The 24,791-nt window shown below is 38.6% G+C and overlaps 1 protein-coding gene across 1 annotated transcript in view; it reads right to left on the bottom strand.

The window, feature by feature from the left end:
* CADPS (Ca++-dependent secretion activator) overlaps window positions 1-24,791 on the bottom strand; it is a 507,398-nt gene that overhangs the window by 402,091 nt on the left and 80,516 nt on the right. Inside the window, exon 2 of the mRNA XM_011998424.1 lies at window positions 11,413-11,570. Within this exon, the coding sequence (XP_011853814.1) occupies window positions 11,413-11,570 (158 nt within the window). The remainder of the gene's footprint in view (window positions 1-11,412; window positions 11,571-24,791) is intronic.

Raw genomic sequence — 24,791 nt, 5'->3', positions numbered from 1 at the left:
CATCTCAAAAAAAAAAAAAAAAAATTTATAGAGCACCCACCCTCTGCCCAGCCCTGCACCAGACACTAAGCGTTCAGTGGTCAACACACACAACCCCTGATCTCACCCATTATTTCTTAGGGCTGGGCACTAAGGAATCAAAAGAAATAAGGGCTTTTCTTCAGGGATCTTATAGTCTAAGTGGAGAGGAAAAGGCAAACAAAAAAGCACATAAAATTATGATTCAGGATTTCAGAGAAAAGAAATTACAGAATATAAAACTCTCAATGGAGAAAGGAGCTAAGGAACTTCAGGAACATTAATTTTAGTCAAGTTCAGAGAACACACATCACAAAGCCACACAAAGCATCCCTTGCTTCCCTAGTCACGTTAAGCTGTCAGCAGGAGAGTTGGGGGCATGCACTGCAGTGGCAGAACTTTATGTCTGGGTTTTTCCACCTACTGGTTTATAATTCACTACTTTTCTCACCACTAATTCAACAAGCCTAGTGTTTATTTACTCAACTCACTAGCCGTGTCTCCCTGGGCAAATGACTAACCTCTCTAAAGCTCAGTTTTCTCATTGGTAAAACGGGGCCAATATTGACCGCACAGGGTTGTTGTGAGGATCAAGATAAGCAAAATATTCACTGCAGAACTTAGTACAGGATGAATGCTCAATACATCTTTGCTACTGTGATGATTCATTCTCATCTTTATTTTTTAAAAAACAAACAAACAAAAACAGAGTCTCACTGTTGCCCAGGCTGGAGTGCAGTGGTGTGATCTCGGCTCACTGCAACCTCTGCCTCCTGGGTTCAAGTGATTCTCACGCCTCAGCCTCCCAAATAGCTGGGACTATGGGTGTGCACCTCTACTAAAAATTTTTGTATTTTTAGTAAAGATGAGGTTTCACCATGTTGGCCAGGCTGGTCTCGAACTCCTGACCTCAGGTGATCCACCCGCCTCGGCCTCCCAAAGTGCTAGAATTATAGGCATGAACCACTGTGCCCACCCTAATTCTCATCTTTGAGTGTTTGCACATACTGTTCCCTTGAGAATGCCTGCCTCTGGGGACATTTCACATGTACACATCTTTAAATTTAGTGCATGCCCTCCCTTCCAGACTCCTCAGGTGGAGGTCGCTGTTTTCTCAGCATTTTGTTCACAGTCCTATGGGTGCATGTTTTATGTGGTGAAGTAGTTATTTATTTAAACTCAAGTGCTCAGAGCCAGAATCATGAGTCAGGAGTTGAGAGCACAGGCTTGGCGTCCAAGAGATGCAGGTTCAAGTCCTGGTGATACCACTCACTTCCAAGCTGGATGACCTTAGGCAAGCTACTTTCTCTAAGCCTTGGTTCCTCCTTAAAAAATTTGGATGATAAAACCGACCTCCTAAAGTTACTAAAAAGATGAAAAGGAAATGAGGTAACATATCTCAAGATCTCAGCACATGGCCTGCAAAAAACAAGAGCCAAATGATAAGGGGCAGATGATAAACTCAATGGCCTCCAAGGCCCTGCATGACGTACCCTGACTTTGACTTGCTCCACTCTGCTCTTTACTCACTCTGGTAGCCAGCACACTGGTGTCTTTTTTACTTCTCAGCTGTGCCCCGACTTTTCTTGCCTGAGAGCCTTTGCCCTTGCTGTTCTCTTTGCCAGGGATGTTCTTCTGGTTTTCCCCATGGCTGGCCCCTTAGGATTCAGCCGAGCCAGCATATCCTGGGAAGTGCTTCCCTGACCATCCAGTCTACAGTAATGTTCCCCTAGCTAATCTCTGTCACAGTGCCCTGAAACCTGAGCATTTCCTGCACAGTCATTATCACAGTTAGCACTTATCTTCTCTAAGGTAAAATTATTTAATTATAACATGTACATAGAAAAATATACATTATCAGCACAGAGTATGAAGAATTCTTTCTTCTTCTTCTTTTTTTTTTTTTTTTTTTAAGACAGAGTCTTGTTCTGTTGCCCAGGCTGGAGTGCAGTGGCGCCATCTCAGCCCACTGCAAACTTCGCCTCCTGGATTCGAGTGATTCTCCTGCCTCAGTCTCCTGAGTAACTGGGATTACAGGCAAGCACCACCACGGCCAGCTAATTTTTAGTAGAGATGGGGTTTTGCCATGTCGGTCAGGCTGGTCTTGAACTCCTGGCCTCAAGTGATCCACCTGCCTTGGCCTCCCAAAGTGCTGGGATTATAAGCATGAGCCGTTATGCCCAATCAGTATAAGAAATTCTCACAAAGTAAACTTTTCCAGATAACAAACTTTTATATCAAGATAAACGTTACCCAGACCCCAGAAGCTCCTGCATACTCCCAAAGTCATTCCTTCCTCCAAAAGTGACCACTAGCCTGACTTCTATTATCATAGATGAGTGTTGCCTGTTTTTGAACTTGATATCAATACGATCATACATGATGAGATTCATCCATGTGGTTAGGAGTAGCAATAGCTGGTCCCTTCTCATTGCTGGGTAGTATTCCATTTTACAGGTATACCACAATTTATCCATTTTCCTATGATGCATTTTAGGGCCTTCTTTATTTTAAAATTATACCTACTTTTCATTATCTCTCTCTTCACAAGAATGTATGTTTCACAAATACAAGGACCCTATCTGTCTTGTTCACTATTGTGCTTCTTGTTTATAGCTGTACACATCTGTCTCGTTTACTGCTATGCACACAGTGGGCTCTCAACAAATGTTTGCTGAATGAATACATGAGCTTATTAAGGGCTTAATGTATACCAGGCACAGTGTTAGGCTCTGGTGATATGACAGTATCAAGGCACAATCTTAGCTCTAGAGTTTCTCACAACTGAGTCAGAAATCACATACTCATCTTCGACTTCTTAATACCCTTTGCCAATTGCATGAGTGAATAAAAATCTTACTTAGAAGCTTGCAAAAGCCAGTCTAAGAATCAACTGTGGGACAGAGTTTGTCTCTGGTTAAAAGTTAACTGACTTAGATAGGATTGAACCCAAAAGGTGACTTTGCATGAATAAACTGAAATAATTGGCCCAGAGTACCTGACAGTACAACTCTAAATAAACAAATGAGCTTCGATGAGCTGCTTACAGAGAGAATCCTCCTGAAATAGAAATCCACCTAAAAGGATTGAATATGTATAGAAACCACTTGTGCATCAAGGTCAGAATTCAGAATTGCAGTAATGAATTCCAAGCAGAAAACCTGAAAAGATGGAAGGTGATTATTGTAGAAGAAAGTGCTGTAGCAGCGTTTGCTAGAACTATTCAAGCATTCTTGGTTCCATCTACCTCATTAACCAAGGCCTGAAAATCCCCACTGCATTTCAGGCAGTTTGTAATTTACTGAAGCATTCTGGAGAAGTGAAATGTGATCTACAGTGAGGAGAAAACCACATGTTCTAAGTGTTGGTCTCAGGAGGGGCGATGTTGAAGTCAGAGCAAGCTCAGGTCAGATCCTAGCTCTGTTATGAGACCTTGGTCAAGTAGTTGGCTTTGGGTTTTTCCTCTGTAAATAGGGGAAAGCAATATTTACTTTACAGAGTCTTTGTGAAAACTAGGTGGGATTATATATGTATAATATATATATTTATAAAACATATAATAATATATAGTATAGTATCTGGCATAGAGTAAGGACTCAATAATAAAAACAATATAAGAAGCATTTTTTTCCCTATCATTTATCTTTTATCTTCTTTCAATGCTTTTTTTATTCACTCAGCCTTTTGAAGGTATCACTGATGTGGTATTCCTTACCTCAGTCTTTCTTGGCCCTTCTATTTTAGAGGCTGGAAAGCCAATCACCACCTTCCCAGTTTCTCTTGCAATTATAGGTGGCCATGTAACAGAGGCAGAAAACTACTGGGGGCATCTTCTGGCGAAATATTTGAAATCCTCATGAAAATGAGCATACTCGGTGGTATAACCCTTTCCTTTCCTGCTGCCCCTTCTTCTGCTGAGAATACAAATCTATTTCTACAGCCACGGTATCTATCTCATGACCATCCAGGAAAGGCCAAGAGCATCACAGAAATGTGGTCCTTACATTTTTGGGTGGCTGAACAAATGTTCGTAAACACTCATCTCTGGCTTTTTCATTAAGTGAGAAAAAAACGAATTTCTACTTGCTCAAGTCACTGTATGTTTTCTCTTACTGGCAGCCAAATGCATTCCTAATGGATACACGTGGTTTACAATAATCATGGAAGAATGCATACTTACTAAGATGCTTATTGGCTAATACGTCTCCTATTGCAACAACAACTGTACCAGAAAGAAGGGGGAAGCAATGCTTACTGTAAAAGAAGGAATCTCAAACACCTGCATTCTAAGCATAGGCAGCAGTGAGTAGAAAAATACCTTTGGGTGTACGGAGATGTTCCAGTTATATACATAAATTAGGTCTTTTCTACTTAAAGTATAATGTCAGCATTGTACATTATAATTTTTTTTTTTTTTTTTGAGACGGAGTCTCGCTCCGGTGCCCAGGCTGGAGTGCAGTGGCACGATCTCGGCTCACTGCAAGCTCCGCCTCCCGGGTTCATGCCATTCTCCTGCCTCAGCCTCCGGAGTAGCTGGGACTACAGGCGCCCGCCACCATACCCAGCTAATTTTTTGTAATTTTAGTAGAGATGGGGTTTCACCGTGTTAGTCAGGATGGTCTCGATCTGCTGACCTCGTGATCCACCTGCCTCGGCCTCCCAAAGTGCTGGGATTACAGGCGTGAGCCACCGTGCCTGGCCTACAATTTTTAATATAAGCCATGCTTTTTCTTTTTTTAAAAAAGAAATCATTATCTGGGAAAAAAGGAGACAGGTTTTAAAAGCTTTTCTTTATTATAGGTAATTGGAAAAATGTCAACTCAACAAGTGCTTAAAATCATCAGCTAATCTAGAGATATTACGGCAATGTTTATTTAATTTCTTTTTCTTGAAGACTTCAAAAATTTATATTAGGCCATGAATTTTATTAAGAAATAAAATACTCCCTTTCTACAACCAGACCAAATATTTTCTACTCTAAATGAAGTCCTGCTTTTAGAAAATTTAGAAATCGCCTCATCTTAACCAAATATTTACTTATTTACATAAAGTTCTTCTCAGCTTTTATATTATATATATATTTACATAACATACTCTGAAAAAGGCATTTTAAGTGAGTTTTATTTAGCTTGAAGAAAAAATCTGAAAGACTTTATCATGGCAAAATATAAATGAGTAATTCTGAAATGCAAGTTGAAGGGGAAAAAACATATTGAAGGTGGGAAGAATTACGATGAGGCTGTCACCCTGGACTTCCCTTTGGAACATGGCTTCCCAAAATTCAGCAATTCAAATAATAATTCAATTATTTAAGTAATACTCCCATGAGTATGTCCTCCCCATGTACTAACTGTACTATTTACTTTTTGTTTTTGCATTAAACATATATCAAATCACTTTCTTTTTCTTAATTAAAACTTGTTCTAAGCAATAATATCTGAAACCATAAGCTTTATGTAGTTTTATGTAGTAACTATAGTTAAAATAAATATGTTCCATCCTCTTGCGTCTATACCACATTTTACAAAGTGCTTCTTTAGAAAAAATGTCAAAGTCTGCTATATATAACAGTTCCTGTTAATTTTTTAAAAATTTAGGGTAGCAGCTGAATATAAGTTAATTATGACTTTTAAAAATTAGCTTAATTTTAAAATTATTTAATAATAGAAAGACCAATCAGCATGCTATTCCTAAAGATCTATTTTGGGGCAGAAGAGAAAGAATAAAGACCTATAAGTTGGCCACATGATAATCTAACAAAGAGTTCTATGACCTATAGGGAAAGGAACTTGGAGACATAATTTGAACATTGATTAAGACGGGATTCTCCCAACCAACAATTATCTAGCAGAAGAGGAAAAAAAATAGGAAAAACGCATCTAGAAGGTGAGTTGGGGCTAAAGATTGGATTGAAGATCAAAAGAGAAGAGGAAAAGGATCAAAGGGGAAGAAGAGGAGAATGAGGTCTATTTTTCACCCTTCCACCCACAAAGCTCTTAAAAGTTGTTCTTTAGTAGGACAAATGTTCTACCCTTGAACCCAATAACATTTCAAAAAAAAAAGAACATATTTTTCCAAGTTGGAGGTACTCAGGCAGTACTCACAAGGATTCTTCTGGTATGTGGTCAGATAAGGAGTTCTAGAGCCAAAGATCTCATTAAGAGTTAGTTGGCAAGTTGCCATCATTCTCAAACATTGTGATTTCAAGTCTCTTTCCCCTGCTAAAAATCACTGAGGACTGCAAAGAGGTTTTGTTTATGTAAGTTGTTTTATAGCTATTAACAAATACTACAGTGATATTAAAACTGAGGAGTTTAAAATACTAACTTGTTAAAAAAACAATAAACTCATCATATATTAAACTGAAATAATACCCTTTTATGAAAATAATATTTTCCAAAACAAAATAATAGTGAAGACTGGCAACATTTTATAGCATTGCAAATATCTTTTAGAGATTGGTAGAGGACAGTTAGATCCTAATTTCTTTCTCTGCATTCAGTCTGTTGTGAAATGCTGTTTTGGTTGAAGTATATGAAGAAAATTTGGCCTCCCACAGATAGGTTGTTGGAAAACTGAGAGATACTGTAAGAGCCTTTTCAGATAAATGGGATAGTCTTCCTGATACTATACCAAAGCCCAAGTGGTGGTATTTTCTTGAAAGTTAGATGCAATGTAAAAATCAGACACTATATCAATGAACTTTCTATACTCAATTAAAACCCATTGATCTGTCTTGCTATTTGAATGAATCTTTTACCCATAAGTGGTTTTTTAATTTTATTTTTGTTTTGTTTTGTTTTTGAGACAGAGTCTCTCACTCTGTCACTCAGGCTGGAGTGCAGTGGTGTGATCTCGGCTCATTGCAACGTCTGCCTCCCGGGTTCAAGTGGTTCTCATGCTTCAGCCTCCCAAGTAGCTAGAATTACAGGCGTGCACCACCACACCCAGCCAATTTTTGTATTTTTATTTTTTTAGTAGAGATAGGTTTTCACCATGTTGGCCAGGCTGGTCTCAAACTCCTGGCCTCAAACAATCTGCCCACCTTGGCCCCCCAAAGTGCTGGGATTACAGGCATGAGCCACTGCTCCTGGCCCATAAGTGGTTTTATTTTTAAAAAATCATACATTGGTCATATCAAAAATGAATTGTGTGAGTCATGTTAATTTTCCAAATGTTCACACATTTCATCACACAATACATAAAAAAACATATGACTTAATATTGCCACTGATATCAAAAAAATCTTTAGGTATTAAGAAACTGTCCAGATTATGATGGTGATTGAAATCTCAAATTTTATTATTGGCAAAAAATATTGTCAGTTGTTTTTCTTGAAATAACAGACTCTCTCCATTTACTTTATAGAAAACATCTATGAAATACCTACATTTGTGTGTTGTTTTTCCAAGTAAAAATTATATTCCATTTTTTAAAAAGGCTTGTTTAGTTGGAAACTCAGTCAGACAAGTCCCTTCCCATGAGACAACCATTGTCCTTCCTCATGCTACCTAAGTGCTTTATGTAGTTACCATTTCATTGTATAGAATATTAAAAAGGTATGTGCCCAAGAATCAACATTTAATAAAATTAACACTTTCTATGGTTTCATCAAGGAAAGTATTCTGTGAAGTTGGCCATTTTTAAGCAGGAAGTACATGGCCACGAGAGATATAATGATTACTAGTACAGTTTGGCAACACTACCTTGGTTTGTGCAAAAGTACCAGCAGTCTTCCTCATCATTGCTTTTTCATCATTATTGATAATGTTAACATAGTGAGAAAAAAAAGCATATAATGTCTTGGCATTACTAGGAAAATCACCTTGCAGACTTCCAGGGGCATGTGGACTACGCTTTGAGAACCACTGTTCTAGTGAATCAATGATTCTGCTAGTAGTGAATCCACTACCAGCAAGGTAGTAGTCAGGAGGAGAGTGCTAGGGTATAGTCTTGGAGAAAATAGCATGAGAATATAATAAGCAGAGAACAGAACACGGTATAGGGGCTTGCATGCCAAACTGAGGAGTTGGGCTTTAATTCAAAGAATGGTGGGAAAGCATTGAAGTGTTTTACAAAGGAGAGTGACATGGTTTAAGAACACGTAGAATTGGCCGGGCGCAGTGACTCACGCCTGTAATCCCAGCACTTTGGGAGGCCGAGGCGGGTGGATCACGAGTTCAGGAGATCGAGACCACCCTGGCTAACACAGCAAAACCCCATCTCTACTAAAACTACAAAAAATTAGCCAGGCGTGGTGGTGGGAGCATGTAGTCCCAACTACTCAGGAGGCTGAGACAGGAGAATGGCGTGAACCCGGGAGGCGGAGCTTGCAGTGAGCAGAGATTGTGCCACTGCACTCCAGCCTGGGTGACAGAGCGAGACTCCCTAAAAAAAAAAAAAAGAAAGAAAGAACATGCAGAATCAGGGAATAAGAATGAGTTGTGGGGGTTAGCATAGAATCAGGAGAATGTTTCAGGCTTGCTGTGATATTTGAAGAGAGGAGGGTCCAGAATAGTATCTAGAATCTCAGTTTGCAGAGACAGGGATAGCTAGGAAAAGAGGAAGGCCGTAGGGAGAAAAGGTGAGAGACAGATGAGGAGGGCATTCCAGGTTGAGGGTACAAAATGGGTGAGGAAAGACAAAGAAGAGAAACTGTGGGTCCTTCTTGGAGGACACAGCAAGTATCTCTTTTGTCAATTACAATCTATACCCTGCCAACTCCAAAAACAAGGATTAGAGGTGGCTGTCTGAGTATGCACAACAGAGGAGTCCAAAAATAAAGTCACAGCTATTAGAAACGAAACTGCAGATTGTTCCATTTGGCTGGAGCTCAGATTAAAATACTAGCACAGCAACATATGAAATCACTAAATCTCCACACACCATCTTGGGTCTTATAAGGTTTAATAGTGAACTTTATCAGTAGCAATTATTTCCAGAGAAAAAGTTGAAAAAATCTGAATGCAGTCTGTGTACAGGTTATACGTGGCACTAATGTAACATTCACAAACTGTGACCATGAGCTTCACTGAAATTGATTTAGATAAGAACCTTATCGTGCCAGCATGAACAGGGAGAAGAGGTACAAGTGATTGGCAGTCACTTTTCAGGCTGCTGGGGGATGTGGAGGAATGTGGAGACTTTGACTGGTTGTTCTAACAATCGCCATTCAGGATCCAGAATAGCAGAGAGTAAAAACAGGACAAAGAGTGAAGGTGATCTAAAACTGGGAAATACAACAAACACAAGTGCACACCCTAATGTAAACTAGGATCTTTAGTTAATAATAATGTATCTGTATTGGCTCATCAACTGTAACAAATAGAGCACACTAATGCAAGATGTTAATGATGGGGGAAACTGTTGGAGGCAGGGGGATAGGGAGTATATGGGGACTCTGTACTTTCTGCTCAGTTTTTCTATAAACCTAAAACTGCTCTAAAAAATAAAGTGTATTAGTTAAAGAGACACACACATGTGCACATGGAGACCTTCTATAAAGGGATCCAAATACAGCAGCACATGATGCAGGCCTAAGCATGCCCAGGGAAGAACAGAAAATTCTATCACTCAAGCCTGTCCTGATATTCAGAAGCAGGAAAGAGTAAAAAGCCATCAGCATTTCTGAGTTTCATCATCTCATGTCTTATGGCAATATGAGCTGACTGAATTGTACTGAGGTTTCAGACTTTTCTGCACCAGCAGATGAGTTCTGGCTTATTAAAATGATATTTATCATTGGCTCACTTCTCCCGCTGTTGTTTTATATTATTGATAATTTAAAGGCATCAGTGATTTAATGACTCTCGCTCCATTTGACAGAGAAATAGCTTTGGTTCCTTTTGGAAGCAGTGGAGAGGTTGAACTTCCCTCAGGTTGACTGACACCGCTGGTCCTATCAATGGACAAACAGTGTATATTTCATGTATTGGTAAACATGTGGGGATGCTTCATGGAATATTACTGCAATCACTTTGGAGATAGCTCCTTTTCCCCCTTATAACATTTGGTTGCAAGAAATGTCGAGATCATTGCCCCTGTGGTTAGTTAACAATTGTTCAAATTTCATTTTTTAGTAAGTCGATTTTTTTTAGTAACTCCGCTGATGCATTTTAAAGTTATTAATGCCATTTAAAAGCCTTTCTGCATTTTCCCTTCACTTTCTTTACTTGGCAAAATCTTGTTTGTCTATCAAAATACTACTTCAGATCACTTCTCTCTGATGGCTCCTTCCAGCCCCTGAATGATACCTCTTTAGTCTGAACTCCCTCATCCCTGACTCTTGGTATTTATTATATGATTGATACATGGCATGAACTTTAATGTCTATCTTGCATCAGCCTTACCCATGAAGCTTGCAGAAAATATTGATACCTGTACACCCACCACAGACCCACTCACTCAGAATGGCTGGGAATAGAAACCCAGGTATGTACAAGCTTAGAAACTTCACGAGCATTTCTGACATATGCCAAAGTTAAGAGCCATTGCAAGAAACACCTGCTGAATGAACTGAACTATGGTATATTTTTATAAAGGATTAAAGGTATTTCCTATTCTCTTTAGTATGAGTTAAATATTCTGCAACTTCATGTGAAATAGAAACTAGATTTTTCTTTTTCAGAAAGAACATTTACTTTTTTTTTTTTTTTTTGAGATGGAATCTTGCTCTGTCACCCAATGGCATGATCTCAGCTCACTGCAACCTCCACCTGCTGGGTTCAAGCAATTCCGTCTCAGCCTCTCAAGTAGCTGGGATTACAGGCACATGCCACCATGCCTGGCTAATGTTTGTATTTTTAGTAGAGACGGGATTTTGCCATATTGGCCAGTCTGGTCTCGGACTCCTGACCTCAGGTGATCCACCCACCTTGGCCTCCCAAAGTGCTGGGATTATAATAACCTCTTTTGCTTTCTTGCCAAATGTCTTTGGAGCTGGTGCTTTTGGGGCTGGAGTGTTTTGACCCTTCTGAGAGTCCAAAGGAAGCACTGCCTTCTGGCCTTTGGTTTTCTGGGAAGGAACCTTCTGGGTTGCAGCCTTCTTGCGCTCAGCGGTCATCTTTTTTTTCTGTAACTTTAGCAGCAGCACTCTTAATAGCAGGTGCTTTTTTGGGAGATGTTTTCAGGACAGCTGCCTTTGAAGCTTCTTAATTTCGTTCTTGATTATTCTGTTCCCCATTTTGCCTTCATGACTTTAAAATGATCAAAATCTGCCATCTTGGCTTTCCCTTCTCTGGCTTCAATCTCCTTTGCCCGTCATATGGCTGCCCATTTTGTGTTGTCTGTCTTCTGCCAGGCTTGTGGGACATAATTCTCGTGGGTACTGTGTGGAAACTTGAGGATGAAATCAGTGAGCTGCACGCATTTGAAAGGCATAGCCTGTCTCCTTACTTGAGTGCAAGGTCTTTCGACCAAAGCCCCATTCTGATCAATAACATCTACAGTTGTGACCAATTTTCCAACATAAGGTCCAAAGAAGATGTAGGTTACCTGACCAACCTCCACGAAGCTCCTCAACACAATGTCAGTGGCATTCAGTGAGAAGGAAACTAGATTTTTCAATGCAGTTTTAGAAGACTAAACTAGGGGACAGTAGATGGTACAGTGAAGCAGATTCAGGGGTAACATAAAGATAAAATTCTGTTATTTTGAACACTTTAAAAATGAGTTAGGTTGCCATTTGATGCAGTTTCTTGTCATTGAGAGTATTTGCTTGTTTGGAAAGGATTCATCATTGAACTCAGGGCTAGTGGCTACCGCAGCCCCTTGCACATAGAATTTATGGTACTTTATTTCATAGGGTTTTTTTTTTTTTCTTTTCTTCCAGGCTGGTCTCAAACTCCTGGGCTCGGGCAATGCTCCCGCCTTGGCCCCCCAAAATGCTGGGATTACAGGCGTGAGCCACTGTGCCTGGCCCCAGAGGTATTTTCCAAATAGAAAAATGATCCAAAACTTGAAAATACAGACTGGGCAACATAGCGAAATCCCATACCTCAAAACTGTTTCAAAAAATTAGCCAGGCATAGTGGTGCATGACTGTGGTCCCAGCTACTTTGGAGGCTGAGATGGGAGGATTGCTTGAGCCCTGCAGCTTGAAGTTGCAGTGACCTATGATGGCACCACTGCACTCCAGCCTGGGTAACAGGCCCATCTCAAAAAAAATTAAAATTATAAATTAAACTTGAAAATAAAAATAAAAGATGAACGTGTCACCTAGTTTGTGATGGAGGACATTGTGTAAAAAGTTTGGAGAATGAGGTCCTCTCATTCTCCAGAAAAACTCTAAGTTTGTTTGACTTACTTTTTGTCTACTGATTAGGTCCAGACTCTATGAAGCTAGAAGTTAACTTGCAGAATACTGAAAAGTTGCAAATGATTTCTGTCTAGTGGAAAAAAGATGAGCCCCCAAATTATAGTATTACTGATCTAATGAACATTAACCAATTTTGAATATAACTCAGCAAACTTATTTTTGCATTCCTTTGCTGGTTGCCTATATAAATCTCTCATCATTTATTGCTCTTTGAACCAGCTTTTCCATCTTGCTAGTTCCTTCATTAACGAGTTAAATAAATCTTTGATAATGGTTCATTAGATATTTATATGAGTTATGTTTTTAACTTTGTGAAAAATATACTTTGACAATATATAAAGGACTTATCATAGGGCTTGGCAATCAAGTGCTATCCAATAAGTGTTAGTCATTATCCATATCTTAGGACTCGTACATTTATATTTTAAAAAGATACTATTAGGGCTGATGGTATTAGGATATAATTTGCTTCATTATCTGTGATTCTCGCTGCTAATATGAATGAGATCTACTGAGATAAGCAACCAAACTTGTGTTGCAGGAGGTGTATGTTTCTGGGGTAAGAGGACAAGTACCACTATATTCACATAAAACATAACTGGGAGGCTCATCCTAGGGCAGACTCCACAATCTCTCTCAGGAATGTTTGCTCTCCTGAAGGCTTACAGCAGAGAAAGCCACCAGCCCTTTTGCAGCTAAGTTGGCTGCTGCCAAATATAAGAGCAGTGAATCTACTAGCAGGAACAACTTGAGGCTCTGTCAGAATGCATACTCCATGGATACACTCCCATTTAGAAATACAAAAGTCACTCTTACACAAACCTCCTTTCAAAGAATAAGTGGATTTGAAGTTGGGTGCAAAGCCCAGAGAAGAGTAGATATGCTGAATCAGTCTCCTGGGCCTCTGACACATCAGCAGAGAAGGGACAATGACACACGTGACTCCCAGCATGGGCAGCCAAGAATCCATGAGCAGAAATGGACAGAGGAGCAATGTGGGACAAGTCTTCTGAAAAGAGCAAGTTCAGTTTTGTCGGGAGGGACCGAAGGGCTAGAGAGAAAACTAATCCTGGGAGTGAGAACACACCCATGATTGTGAGTGGGGGGCAGATGGCAACTGAGGTGATCTGAGATGCCCCACAGAAGCCAGTACTCAAAGCCAAGCAGACGGCAAGATGGTAGGGGAGACACAAAAGCTGCACATTCCAAGTCTTTGCACCTCAAAGACTACTTTTTGGAAGCTTGTCTCTTTGATTATGAAAAAAAATAAAATAAATAAAGGACCAGAGCAGACCTTACAGCCTTCACTTCACTAAAATTCTTCATTTGTATTTGGTCCCCAGAGTCCTCACAATTTGACTGAGACTTCTGAGTTCTAAGAAGCTTCTAGAAAAAGCTAAACATCAATTTCTAGTCACTTATTTCCTAATGTCTCCCTTTACCCATACTCAGTTGACATCTGCACTACTGAGAGATCTGGATTTTTGGTGAAGGTTTAGAAGGACAGAGTCATCATTCTGGAATGTTGGTTAAAAATATATGGGGAAAGGAGAAGATATCCAAAGGTGGGAGACAGAAAAGAAATACCATAGGGGGAAAAAAAGACATTTCCCCCTCCTGGTAATTTTTGTACAAGGTGGTCATTAATGAAGCCTCTCTAAAGTTTAACATCAGGACTTACTGTTCAAATTTAAGAAGCCCTAATCCATCCATCCATCCATCCATCCATCCATCCATCCATCCATCCATCCATCCATCCACTCATGCATCCATCCACCCACCTGTTCAACCACTTATTAAGCATCACTATGTGCCAAGCACTGTTCTAAGCATTGAAAAGTCAGTGATAATTTAAAAGGCAAACAATCTTGCCCTTTTGGAGCTACCATTCTAGTTGATGATAATGAGGTCCAATGGATGATATGGGTTCATGCCCAGCACTTTACTTAATGTGTCATTAAAAGAGGTAAATTTGGACTCACAGGTTTTCATGAAGACACCAAGGGGCAAAATGGCTTCAAAAAAGAATGCAAGCAGAAAAAAATAGGGAGAGATAAATTCTATACATTAAAATTTGGCCATGAAGGATGGTCACATTTCTTTCTCTAAGAGGATGTACAGCATTTAAAGAGCAGAAATATTAGATTACATGGGGGCTAAACCTTGGATCAGAGGAAAGCAGCCTTGAAAATTATCTTTGGTGCATAAGCATGGGATTTTAGGAGTTTTGCATATAGTCTAGTTTTGTTTTTGTTTTTTTTTTGGTTGTTTTTTGTTTTTGTTTTTGTTTCTGTTTGAGATGGAGTCTTGCTCTGTTGCATAGGCTGGAGTGAAGTGGCCCCATCTCATCTCACTGCAACCTCTGCCTCCTGGGTTCAAGCAATTCTCCTGCCTTAGACTCTCAAGTAGCTGGGATTACAGGTGCCTGCCACCATGCCTGGCTAATTTTTGTATTTTTAGTAGAGATGGGGTTTTGCCATGTTGGCTAGGCTGGTGTCAAATTCCTGACCTCAGGTTATCCACCTGCCTCAGCCTCACGAAGTGCTGGGATTACAGGCTTGAGCCATTGCATCTGGCCTAGTCTAGCACTTTTTAATATAGCATCTTACATTCCTCCAGAAGATTGCTATGGTTCCAGAAAGAAAACAAACACTAAAAATGTGTGGCTTTCCTTGCACAAAGGTGACCTAAGTGATCGGCCTGAGACCTGGGCAAGCAATGTCAGTGATGTGTGTTCTCTCTGTTTCCCAGGAAAAGGCAAACTCTAGTTTCAAGCATAGGTGGGAATGGTGTACCTCAACTTTTTTTTTTGAACCACTAAGAACTACTATTGTTTCCTTCTACAGACCCAAGTTCTGAAAGACAACTTCCTAAAACTCTGTATTTATCAAGTAATGGTAAACCAAGACTATTTCTTATTTTTATTACTCTGAGCCTCAGGTTAGCAGTACCTCTACACTGAACTGATATAATTCCGGTTTGATGTGTTAGTGGTCCTGGGAAAATTGAAAGACAGCAAATATATATCGGGGCTCCTGGGGTCTGGAGCAAGACAACCATGTGGCACTTGAATTCCAGCTCAGCACTTATTGGTTGTGAGAGCTTAGGCAATTTTCTTAACCTATTAGACACGATTATAAAGTTAGAGGAGGCAAGTTAAAAAAGATATATGTGCAAGGCTATTTGTTAAAGTATTACTTGTAATAGCAAATGTCTATTGCTGGGGACTGGTTAAGTAACAATTGTGTCTCCACACAATCAAGTACTATACAAGTATAAAAGGAGTGGAGAATAGCTTTAGATACTGATATGGAATGAACTCCATTGGATATTGTTAATTTAAAAATATGAGGTGGAGAAATACATGTATAGCATAGTACTATTTATCTAAGAGAGAAGAAGAGAAATACACACAAGTGCATACATGTGTGAATGCACACATGCACACTTACATTATAAAACATTACAAACCAAAGCTGAAAATGAAATGATGTCTAGACCTCTGAATACCATTTCCTATGAAACTTAACCAGGGTTCCTTGGAGAAATGGCTGATTTCCTGTCTTAAGCATGAAATGTACATGATGACCCTTATCTTACCAGAAATTAAGGAAGCTCTCAAAGACTGCTGGGATTCTATTTAAAAAGGACATAGGAACCAATTAAAGGAGGCTCTCTCTGGCCATAGATGGTTTGAGAATGTATAAAAATAATGGCTACATAGTATGTGATGTCAAATTATTTAAATCATAACATTACTCATAAAACCAAATATATAAATGATCACCTTCCAAGGATGTTAAGGTACCAACCCATTGTTTTGATAACGTAAGTATCAAGCTTTTTGTGTGTGTTTGTGCATGCCATATGAATTGCATCTCAGACTAACTAAATAATTCATGAGAAAAACCTTCACTTTATAGGCTTTTTCCAGCTAATACATGAAAAATAGAATGATACTCTTCACCCTGTTGCAACTTCCAATGAAATAATGGATGTAGACAATTGTCACTGATGGATATTAAAAGAAAGAGAACTAGTTATTATGTGTCTACTGATGGAGGTACAAATACTGCCGCTGAAGTATTCCTGTAGAAGAATCAAATATTAATGTGATAATCACTGGATCCTGTTACCAATTTATGGGGGAACAGAGAGAACTATGTTAAATAATATCAAGGGGTGTAACCAGCAAAATCCAGACTGTGGGAAACTCTCCAAGAAAAATGATCTAGTATTTTCAAGAAAAGAATGCAAGCACAAAAAAATAGGGAGAGAGAAATTCTATACATTAAAAGATACACAAGGGCCATATCAATCCATTACAATGTATGCACCTCATTTGGAACCTGATTTGAATGAGTGAACTAGAAAATATTTGTGAGATCTTTAAGGAAGTTGGAAACTGACTGAATATTTGAGGATATTAAAGGGTTACTGTTAGGCTTTCAGGTGTAATAATGGTACAGTGGGTTATGTTTGAAAAACAGATCTTTATATTTTGGAGATTTATATTATAATATCTATAATGTGATGCCTGGAATATGCTTTAAAATAATTCATTTCAGGAGTATGGAGAGCACAAATGAAAGAGATTAACCATGAAGTTATCAATTATAAGCTGGATGATGGGTATAAGAGAGTTAAACTAACCTCTCTACTTGTTTATATGTATATATGTTTGATATTTTCATAATTTAGAGTGTTTTTAAAAGCTAGTGAGTGATATAACTCTGGTGGGAGTGGTGGCAGGGTCAAAGGCAGGGAATGCCGGTGACCAGGTCTATTTATAGCAACGTAACTTTCCCACCATGATCATGCTTCATCTCAACATCCTAGCACTGTGAGAGTTTCATTTGTTTGTGCCACACTGCAAACATTTTGAAAAGCTGATTTTTGAATGTCATACACTTTGAGCCTTGCTTTGCCATCCAGCATTTTTGTTGTTGTTGATACCAAAGTAACCTTCTTACAGGACTGCATTACTCACTCAGTACATAATGGTGAGATTTCTGGTCATTCCCAAGACTGAAAGAATGTAATATGATACTATTAAAGACCCATCAGCTTCCCTGCTCCCATACCTGCTCAAGGTGATTAAGTTGGTGATAAGAAGGTAAGCGCAGTGAGTAGGAAAATGGCAGAGTCAAATACTATTCCTATTTCTCATTGGCCATATTATGAGGTTAAAACAGACGAGTTATTCAAATCTCTCAAGACCAGCCTTTCCCAGTGCAAACATGAAAAATATTTTATATATGGATCATCATCAACACTGAACCATGCCCTGTGCATACTGTGTCTTGAGACGTCAGCTAATGATAGCTTGAAACTATCACAATTAGTAAGTCATAAAAAACCAAGCATCTAGGACACAAAGAAAAACTCTTTTCAAAAAGAGAAAAAAAGGGCCAGGAGTGGTGGCTCTAGCCTGTAATTCCAGCACTTTGGGAGGCTGAGGCAGGCGGATCATTTGAGGCCAGGAGTTCAAAACCAGACTGGCCATCATGGTGAAACCCCGTCTCTACTAAACGTACAAAAATTAGCCAGGCATGGTGGTTCATGCCTGTATTCCCAGCTACTTAGGAGGCTGAGGCACGAGAATCGCTTGAATGTGGGAGGCAGAGACTGCAGTGAGCCGAGATCGTGTCACTGCACTCCAGCTTGGGGCATACAGCAAGACCCGCTTACAATAAAATAAAATAAAATAAAATAAAATAAAATATGAAATAAAATAAAATAAAAATAAAGTTAGTTATTTTCTTGTTAACCATTGAAAAAAAGGATGTTATGCAGAAAGCAATGTGAAAGTAGAAACTCTTTTTGGAAATGACTCTTCTAATGTGTGATGTGAGGATGTACCCATATATTTGATGTGCCTATAAAAATCTCTAATGGTAATTCCAGCATTTGGGGAGGCTGAGGCGGGGGGATTGCTTAAGGTCAGGAGTTCAAGAGCAGCCAGGGCAACATAGCAAGACCCTATCTCTAAAAAATTAAACACAATGGCTAGGTATGGTGTCACATGCCTGTAGTCCCAGCTACTGAAGTAGGAGGCTGAAGTAGGATAATAGCTTGAACTCAGGAGTTTGAGGTTAAAGTGAGCTATGATCGTGCCACTGCACTTCAGCCTGGGTGACAGTGTGAGAACTTGTCCCTACAACACACACACACAGACACACAGACACACACACACACACAATCTTCCTAAAATATTGTAAATGATCTTATAAACTTGATTAATCTGCTCTCAGGGGTTTTGAACTAAGTTTTAAAGAAATTTTCAAAAAAATATAAAGACAAAACTTTTATTGAATAATAACAATAGATTGACACTAGAAAAGACAGCAATTTGCTAGCAGATGTTTTAAAAATCCTGGAGTAATTGGTGGGTAGAATTGAAACACAGATATCTTGGTATCAAAAGCACAGCCAGCAATGCCTATCTTTCATTTCAATCTAAGGATCTTTCTGAGGCATCTTTTTCAGTTATGATCAAGTAATGTTTTAAAAACCTCAAGCTGGGCATAGTGGCTCATGCCTGTAATCTCAGCACTTTGGAGGCTGAGGCAGGAGGATCACTTGAGCTCAGGAGTTAGAGACAAGTTTGAGCAATATGGCGAAACCCTGTCTCTACTAAAAATATAAAAAATTAGTGGGGCATGGTTGCATGCACCTGTGGTCCCAGCTACTTGGGAGGCTGAGGCGGGAGGATCACTTGAGTCCAGGAGGAGGAGGTTGCAGTGAGCCAAGATCGTACCACTGCACTCCAGCCCGGGTGACAGAGCACGATCCTGTCTCACACACACACGCAAAAAACCAAAAGCCTCATAACTGTGCCTTTGAGTTACTAATTCAGAAAGCCTGAAACAAAAATTTTCAAAAATACTAAAGCATATTCAAGCATATTTTTTATTATTATTTCATTTTCATGAGAGTGAAAACACTTTCATACCATTGATAAATATAATACAACCAAAACATTATTTTTTCTATGGCTCACCCTTTTAAATGTATACTTTTATCTATATTTTTCCTTGCATAGTATATTAGCATAAGACTAGTTATTAATAAATGAGTGCAAAGAAGAGGGTATCCTCAAAATGTTTTACTGACAGGATGTGTGTTCAAAATAGCTTGGAAACCATGGATACAGCGATTAAGGGTCTTCGTTTTGGAACTGGACTGCTTACGTTTGAATTTTGAATCTATTGTGGACTTTGGACAATAGCTTGGCTTGTCTAAGCCTCAGTTTGTCTACAAGACAGGTGTACTAATAGTATCTGCATTGTGACTGTTCAAAAGATTAAATGGGATAATATGTGAAGTTGTAGCTATGTCTTTGGCACATGGTAAGTATACCACAATGTTAAGTACTATCACCATAATCATTATCATTGTCCTCATCCTTGTCATCGCCATCATCATCATGAAATCAAGCTGTCTGGTCACAATCATTTGTGTTCTAAATATAATAATAAAATATAAGTAATCTTCAATGTGTCTTTAATGTGTTTCTCACAGTTGCGTAAAAAACGTCATACTTATTTTGGCAGTTTTATTAAAGGTACAGCTGCTCAACTAGGTCAGATGTCCCTCAAGGCCCGCTTGAATGATGTGATATGAACACACCACACAGTCAAATCTGAAATAACTGAAGGGCAGACAGTGAATGCAATACCTTTTCTGATTAGATACCTCCCTTAATTATTTACAAAATGCATAAATGAAAACTAAGAGGGTCTTGGAAGAAATCGGGCAGGACATAGGCCAAGTACTTCTCGCCATATGTATCCTCCCTTCAGTTTCCTCTAGGGTTCTGCTTGTGTGGCTGAATCCCTAGTTTTTCCTCAAGTTTTCTCAGATAAAAACAAACTGAGTTAAGAAGAGGTTGAGAAAAGCATGCACTTGACCAGGAAGTCAGTGACCCATGGAAAGTTACACACTTCTCAATGTCTAGATCTTAAATAAGATCGTAAATAAGGTATTAAATGATCTTAAATAAGATCCATGCCTTCAATCCACGTGTTTTAAAGACGTATCAGAATGACCTTGGGACCCCACACAGCTGTATTTGTAAAATTTGCAAAGCTATTGTATGTGTACTTTAGTCCCTGTTTTAGCTTTTGATGTGATATTAGTTGTTGGTAGGGATTTCCTGTAGACAGGGTCTTTCTTAAATAATGGGATTATTAGTGTATTTTCAATCAGATGACTTCTCTGTTTGAATGAACTGCTGTCTTGTCCCTCTTTTTGTACTCTACCAGAGAGCTAACAAATATGGGCAAAATAAATATCTCCTTATAAAGGAAAGCAGGATTTTGCCCATATATTTTTTCCAAGAGGATTTTAAAAATCAACTCCACTGAACTTTAAATTTGAAAGACTAAGGGCTTAGGGTATGTTTCACTCATCTTAAATAGGACTGCAAATAGGAAACAGAGTTCCAATATTAATCTGGTTCCATATTCAATGCTGGTGATTTCAAAGACATTCTTTCAATGATCACAAAAATATGTACTCCCTGATTTTTTGCTGAGAGCAGGTATTAGTTTCTGAATGATTGATTTTATTGGCCAGATTGTGGTGGTTCAAAGCATAGATTTTGGCATCAGATGGAACTGGTTTCTGGTCACATGTCTGCAGTTCCCAGCTGTATGATCCTAGACAAATAAATTCAAATTCTAGGAAAAACATCACCTATATTCATGGTTGGATTAAATGAGTTAATGTGTATAAATGTATATGGCCTGGTCAAAAAAAGCACTCATTGTATGTAAACTTCCATCAGCATCATGATGAGCATTATTATCACCAGCACCATTTGCATGATTACCATGAAGTAGTCTAACACTCTAAAGCGGAAATGGAGATGCCTTGGTTAAAGTTTCAGTTCCAACATTTTTCTGAATCTCTGGCACACCAGAAGCATTTACTGTGCAATTTGGGGTCTCATTTTGTCTAAGCAGAAAATGGGCTCAATAAAACCTGCTGAAAGATTTCCCCAAGTGGTAAGCCCAGCAAAATCAAATTTACGAATGTATTAGAACTTGGAAGCAAATGTCAAGTCTGTAAAACAGAACTGTGGCAACATAAAACTGACACATATTCATTCTCAATCACTGGTGTTTATGAAGTTCTAGTATCAATGGTGACTATCTGAGCTAGAATTGCTGCCAAGAGCTTTATATGCACTATCCTAGGCGTTCTTCTTGTCAATCCTGAGAAATAAGCACCGCTATTACAAGTGAGGAAACCAAGACTTAAGGAGACCGAGGAACATGTCCAAAGTCACACAGCCAGAATGGAAGAAGACTCCAAGTTCCAACCTAAAGCCAATGTTCTTAACCCATTATATAGTCACCCCAAAAAGGGAGTAGGAATATGTGAGTCTAACCAGCACACTTAAAGCATTTTATTGAAAAGCAGGCCTGTTAGCATTTTCCTTGTTTTTCATAAATTTAATAGTATTTTGCTCAGGCTACTTTGCCCCAGTATGTTGTTCTTCGAGACTCAGTAAATATCAATTGACAACAAGGAAGAAGTTTTACAAATATGCTGGCAAAAAAGCAGGGAGGGGTACAGACGCCATCTTCACACTGAACATGTTCTAGAGATATTCAACAACAGAAGTAATCCATATGAGAAAACAAAGGAAGTAGCTGGAGTCTTTCAAAAGTTTTATGTTTATTCTTAGACATAGTTTCAAATAAACCTATCAAAATACTGTGGTGCAGTGTGAACGTGAATAATATTAACGTCAAAGAAAGTAATAATTGTAATTAACATGTATCAAGCCTCATTATGTGCTAGGCTCTTGGCCAAGCCCTTAACATATGTTTTCCTGCTCTCACTCCCTTCAACAAACTTTTATTGAGGGTCCACTATGTGTTTGGTCCTATTCTAAACTCTGTGGAATAGAATCTTGGAAAAATAGCCACAGTCCATGTTCTCAGGGAGTTTACTTTTATATATTGTCTTTTAGATACATGAGTACAAGCTTTTTGGAAGAAAATTTGAAACTTTGCATCAGAAGGCTTAAAATCCTTTAAAATATTTGATTTTTGATATCATCATACAATGAAATAATACTTCAGACACTAGAAATGATTTAGAATTTTATGAAATGATGCAGGAAAATGTTCATAAAGAATATGCAACATATATTTTTATTAATTATGGACAGAAAAAATACGAAGGCTACATAATCACCAACTTTATAGTAGTATCTCTGAATAACTGAATTGTGGGTGATTTATATTTTATGCATTTTTATTCATTTTTTCTAAATTCCTATGATGAATAAATACTACTGATACAAGAGAAATAACTTTATAAATATTGTAGCCTTATTCATTTCTATTCCAGACAATTTGTTCTGAATCTGATGTCTCCATGTATATTTGTTTCTGAATCTAATGTCTCCATATATATTTTGAAAGAGTACAAGGAAATGGAAGTAAGCAGTGCTATATTTCAGTGATCACTGTGTCATTTAGAGGCAAAGAGTACAGTGGGGAGTCACAGAATTAGATTCATACTAGTTCAGCAAATATCATTTTGCACCTAGGACCAGCTCTAACTACCAAGAACTTCAGATTACATCTCCTGTTCGAGCCTTCCTTTACCTATCTATAAAATGAAAGGATTGGAAAAAGTGATTTTTAAGGATATTGTAAATGATCAAAAGTCATTTTCCTTGCTCTGTTGACAATGACTATGGCTTCTAGACCTTCAGACATTCATGGAAGTTCAGTCCTTAACAAAGCTACATATGGAGAAAATTCACATTGTGATTCAAAGGGACCAGAGAGTGTCTATTTGCAGATACACCCTCAGATGTTTTCTGAGTCTAATTAGAACATTTTCAATAAAGTTCTGGTGCTTTTGTCACTGTCGTGATAATTTTGTGTTATTTTAAAAATGGCGACTTTTTTTTTTTCCCTCAAGCCTGGCTCCTAAGCAAAAAAAAAAAAAAAAAAAAAAAAAAAGTATTTATCAGTATTCTTTGTGCAGTATTTCTGTTTCCCATCAAATGTTCAGGCGACTTATATATGAATAGGACAAAACAAGAGGGGAGACAAAATTCCAGGTCAATTAAATGAGATATGAATGTAATTGGGAATCTTAAAGCAGATTCTTTTTCTATACTCACTGAATATTCTATAACAGTGTAGTCCAATGGGATGTTTGGGAATGGAAAAAGTGCTTTATATCTGCACTGTATAATATGGTAGACAATAGCTACATGTGGTTAGTGAGTGCTTGCAGTATGACTAGTGTGAATGAAGAAGTGAATTTAATTTCAATTAATTGAAATAGCTACCTGTGGCTAGTGACTACCACATTGGGCAGCTGAGGTTACAGCCTTGCTATACAGAATAGCGCTCATGGGCCAGCAGCATCAGCATTATCTGGGAATGACTAGAAATGCAGAATTGTTAGAAATGCAGAATCTTATTCCCTGTTGTAACCTACTAAAACAAAATCTGCATTTTAACAAGATCCCCAGGTGATTCATATGAACACTCATGTATGAGAAACATTGCTCCAGAGAAAATCACTCAACTTTCCATTTCAATCGAGCAACCAGTTGATCTTTCAGTAAGTCAGCAGGTACCAGTATCTGCTCATGGCACCAGGCACTGGATAAGTTACAGCAGGAACACAGAAACGATTTAGGAATGTGCACTATGCAGTACAACTGGCAGATAAGGCAATTACCTTGGGGTCAAACTGTTTTGGCAATGCCTTTCCTAAATGTGTTACCTTAAGCAAGATAGTTTACCTCTCTGTTTCCCCATCCTTTAAACAGAAACAATTTGTGAAGATTAAATTAGATAATGTATTTTAAGTGCTTAGCACATGCCTGGCATATAGCATGCACCCAATAAATCCTCATTTTGCTGTTGTTTTACTTATCAAGGCTCTTATAATGAAGCTGCAGGAGATTCACATCCTTAAACCAGCTGGACCTTTGCAGAAGATGAGGGTATTAACTATAGCCCATGCTGAAAAGATGCTGAATCTTATGTGGCTTTATTCTCCAGGAATGCTCCACTCTAATCAATATCAGCATGTAGGAAGATAAAGCACCTCAGTGTGGATATATTGTTCATTAAATGAAAGGTCACAGGTGCTGGAGAGGATGTGGAGAAATAGGAACACTTTTACACTGTTGGTGGGACTGTAAACTAGTTCAACCATTGCTGAAAACAGTATAGCGATTCCTCAAGGATCTAGAACTAGAAATACCATATGACCCAGCCACCCCATTACTGGGGATATACCCAAAGGATTATAAGTCATGCTGCTATAAAGACACATGCACACGTATGTTTATTGTGGCACTATTCACAATAGCAAAGACTTGGGATCAACCCAAATGTCCATCAGTGACAGACTGGATTAAGAAAATGTGGCACATATACACCATGGAATACTATGCAGCCATAAA

Source organism: Mandrillus leucophaeus, unplaced genomic scaffold, assembly GCF_000951045.1.
Source record: "Mandrillus leucophaeus isolate KB7577 unplaced genomic scaffold, Mleu.le_1.0 Scaffold57, whole genome shotgun sequence".
Lineage (NCBI taxonomy): Eukaryota > Metazoa > Chordata > Mammalia > Primates > Cercopithecidae > Mandrillus > Mandrillus leucophaeus.
This window is presented reverse-complemented; position numbering and strand designations above follow the sequence as displayed.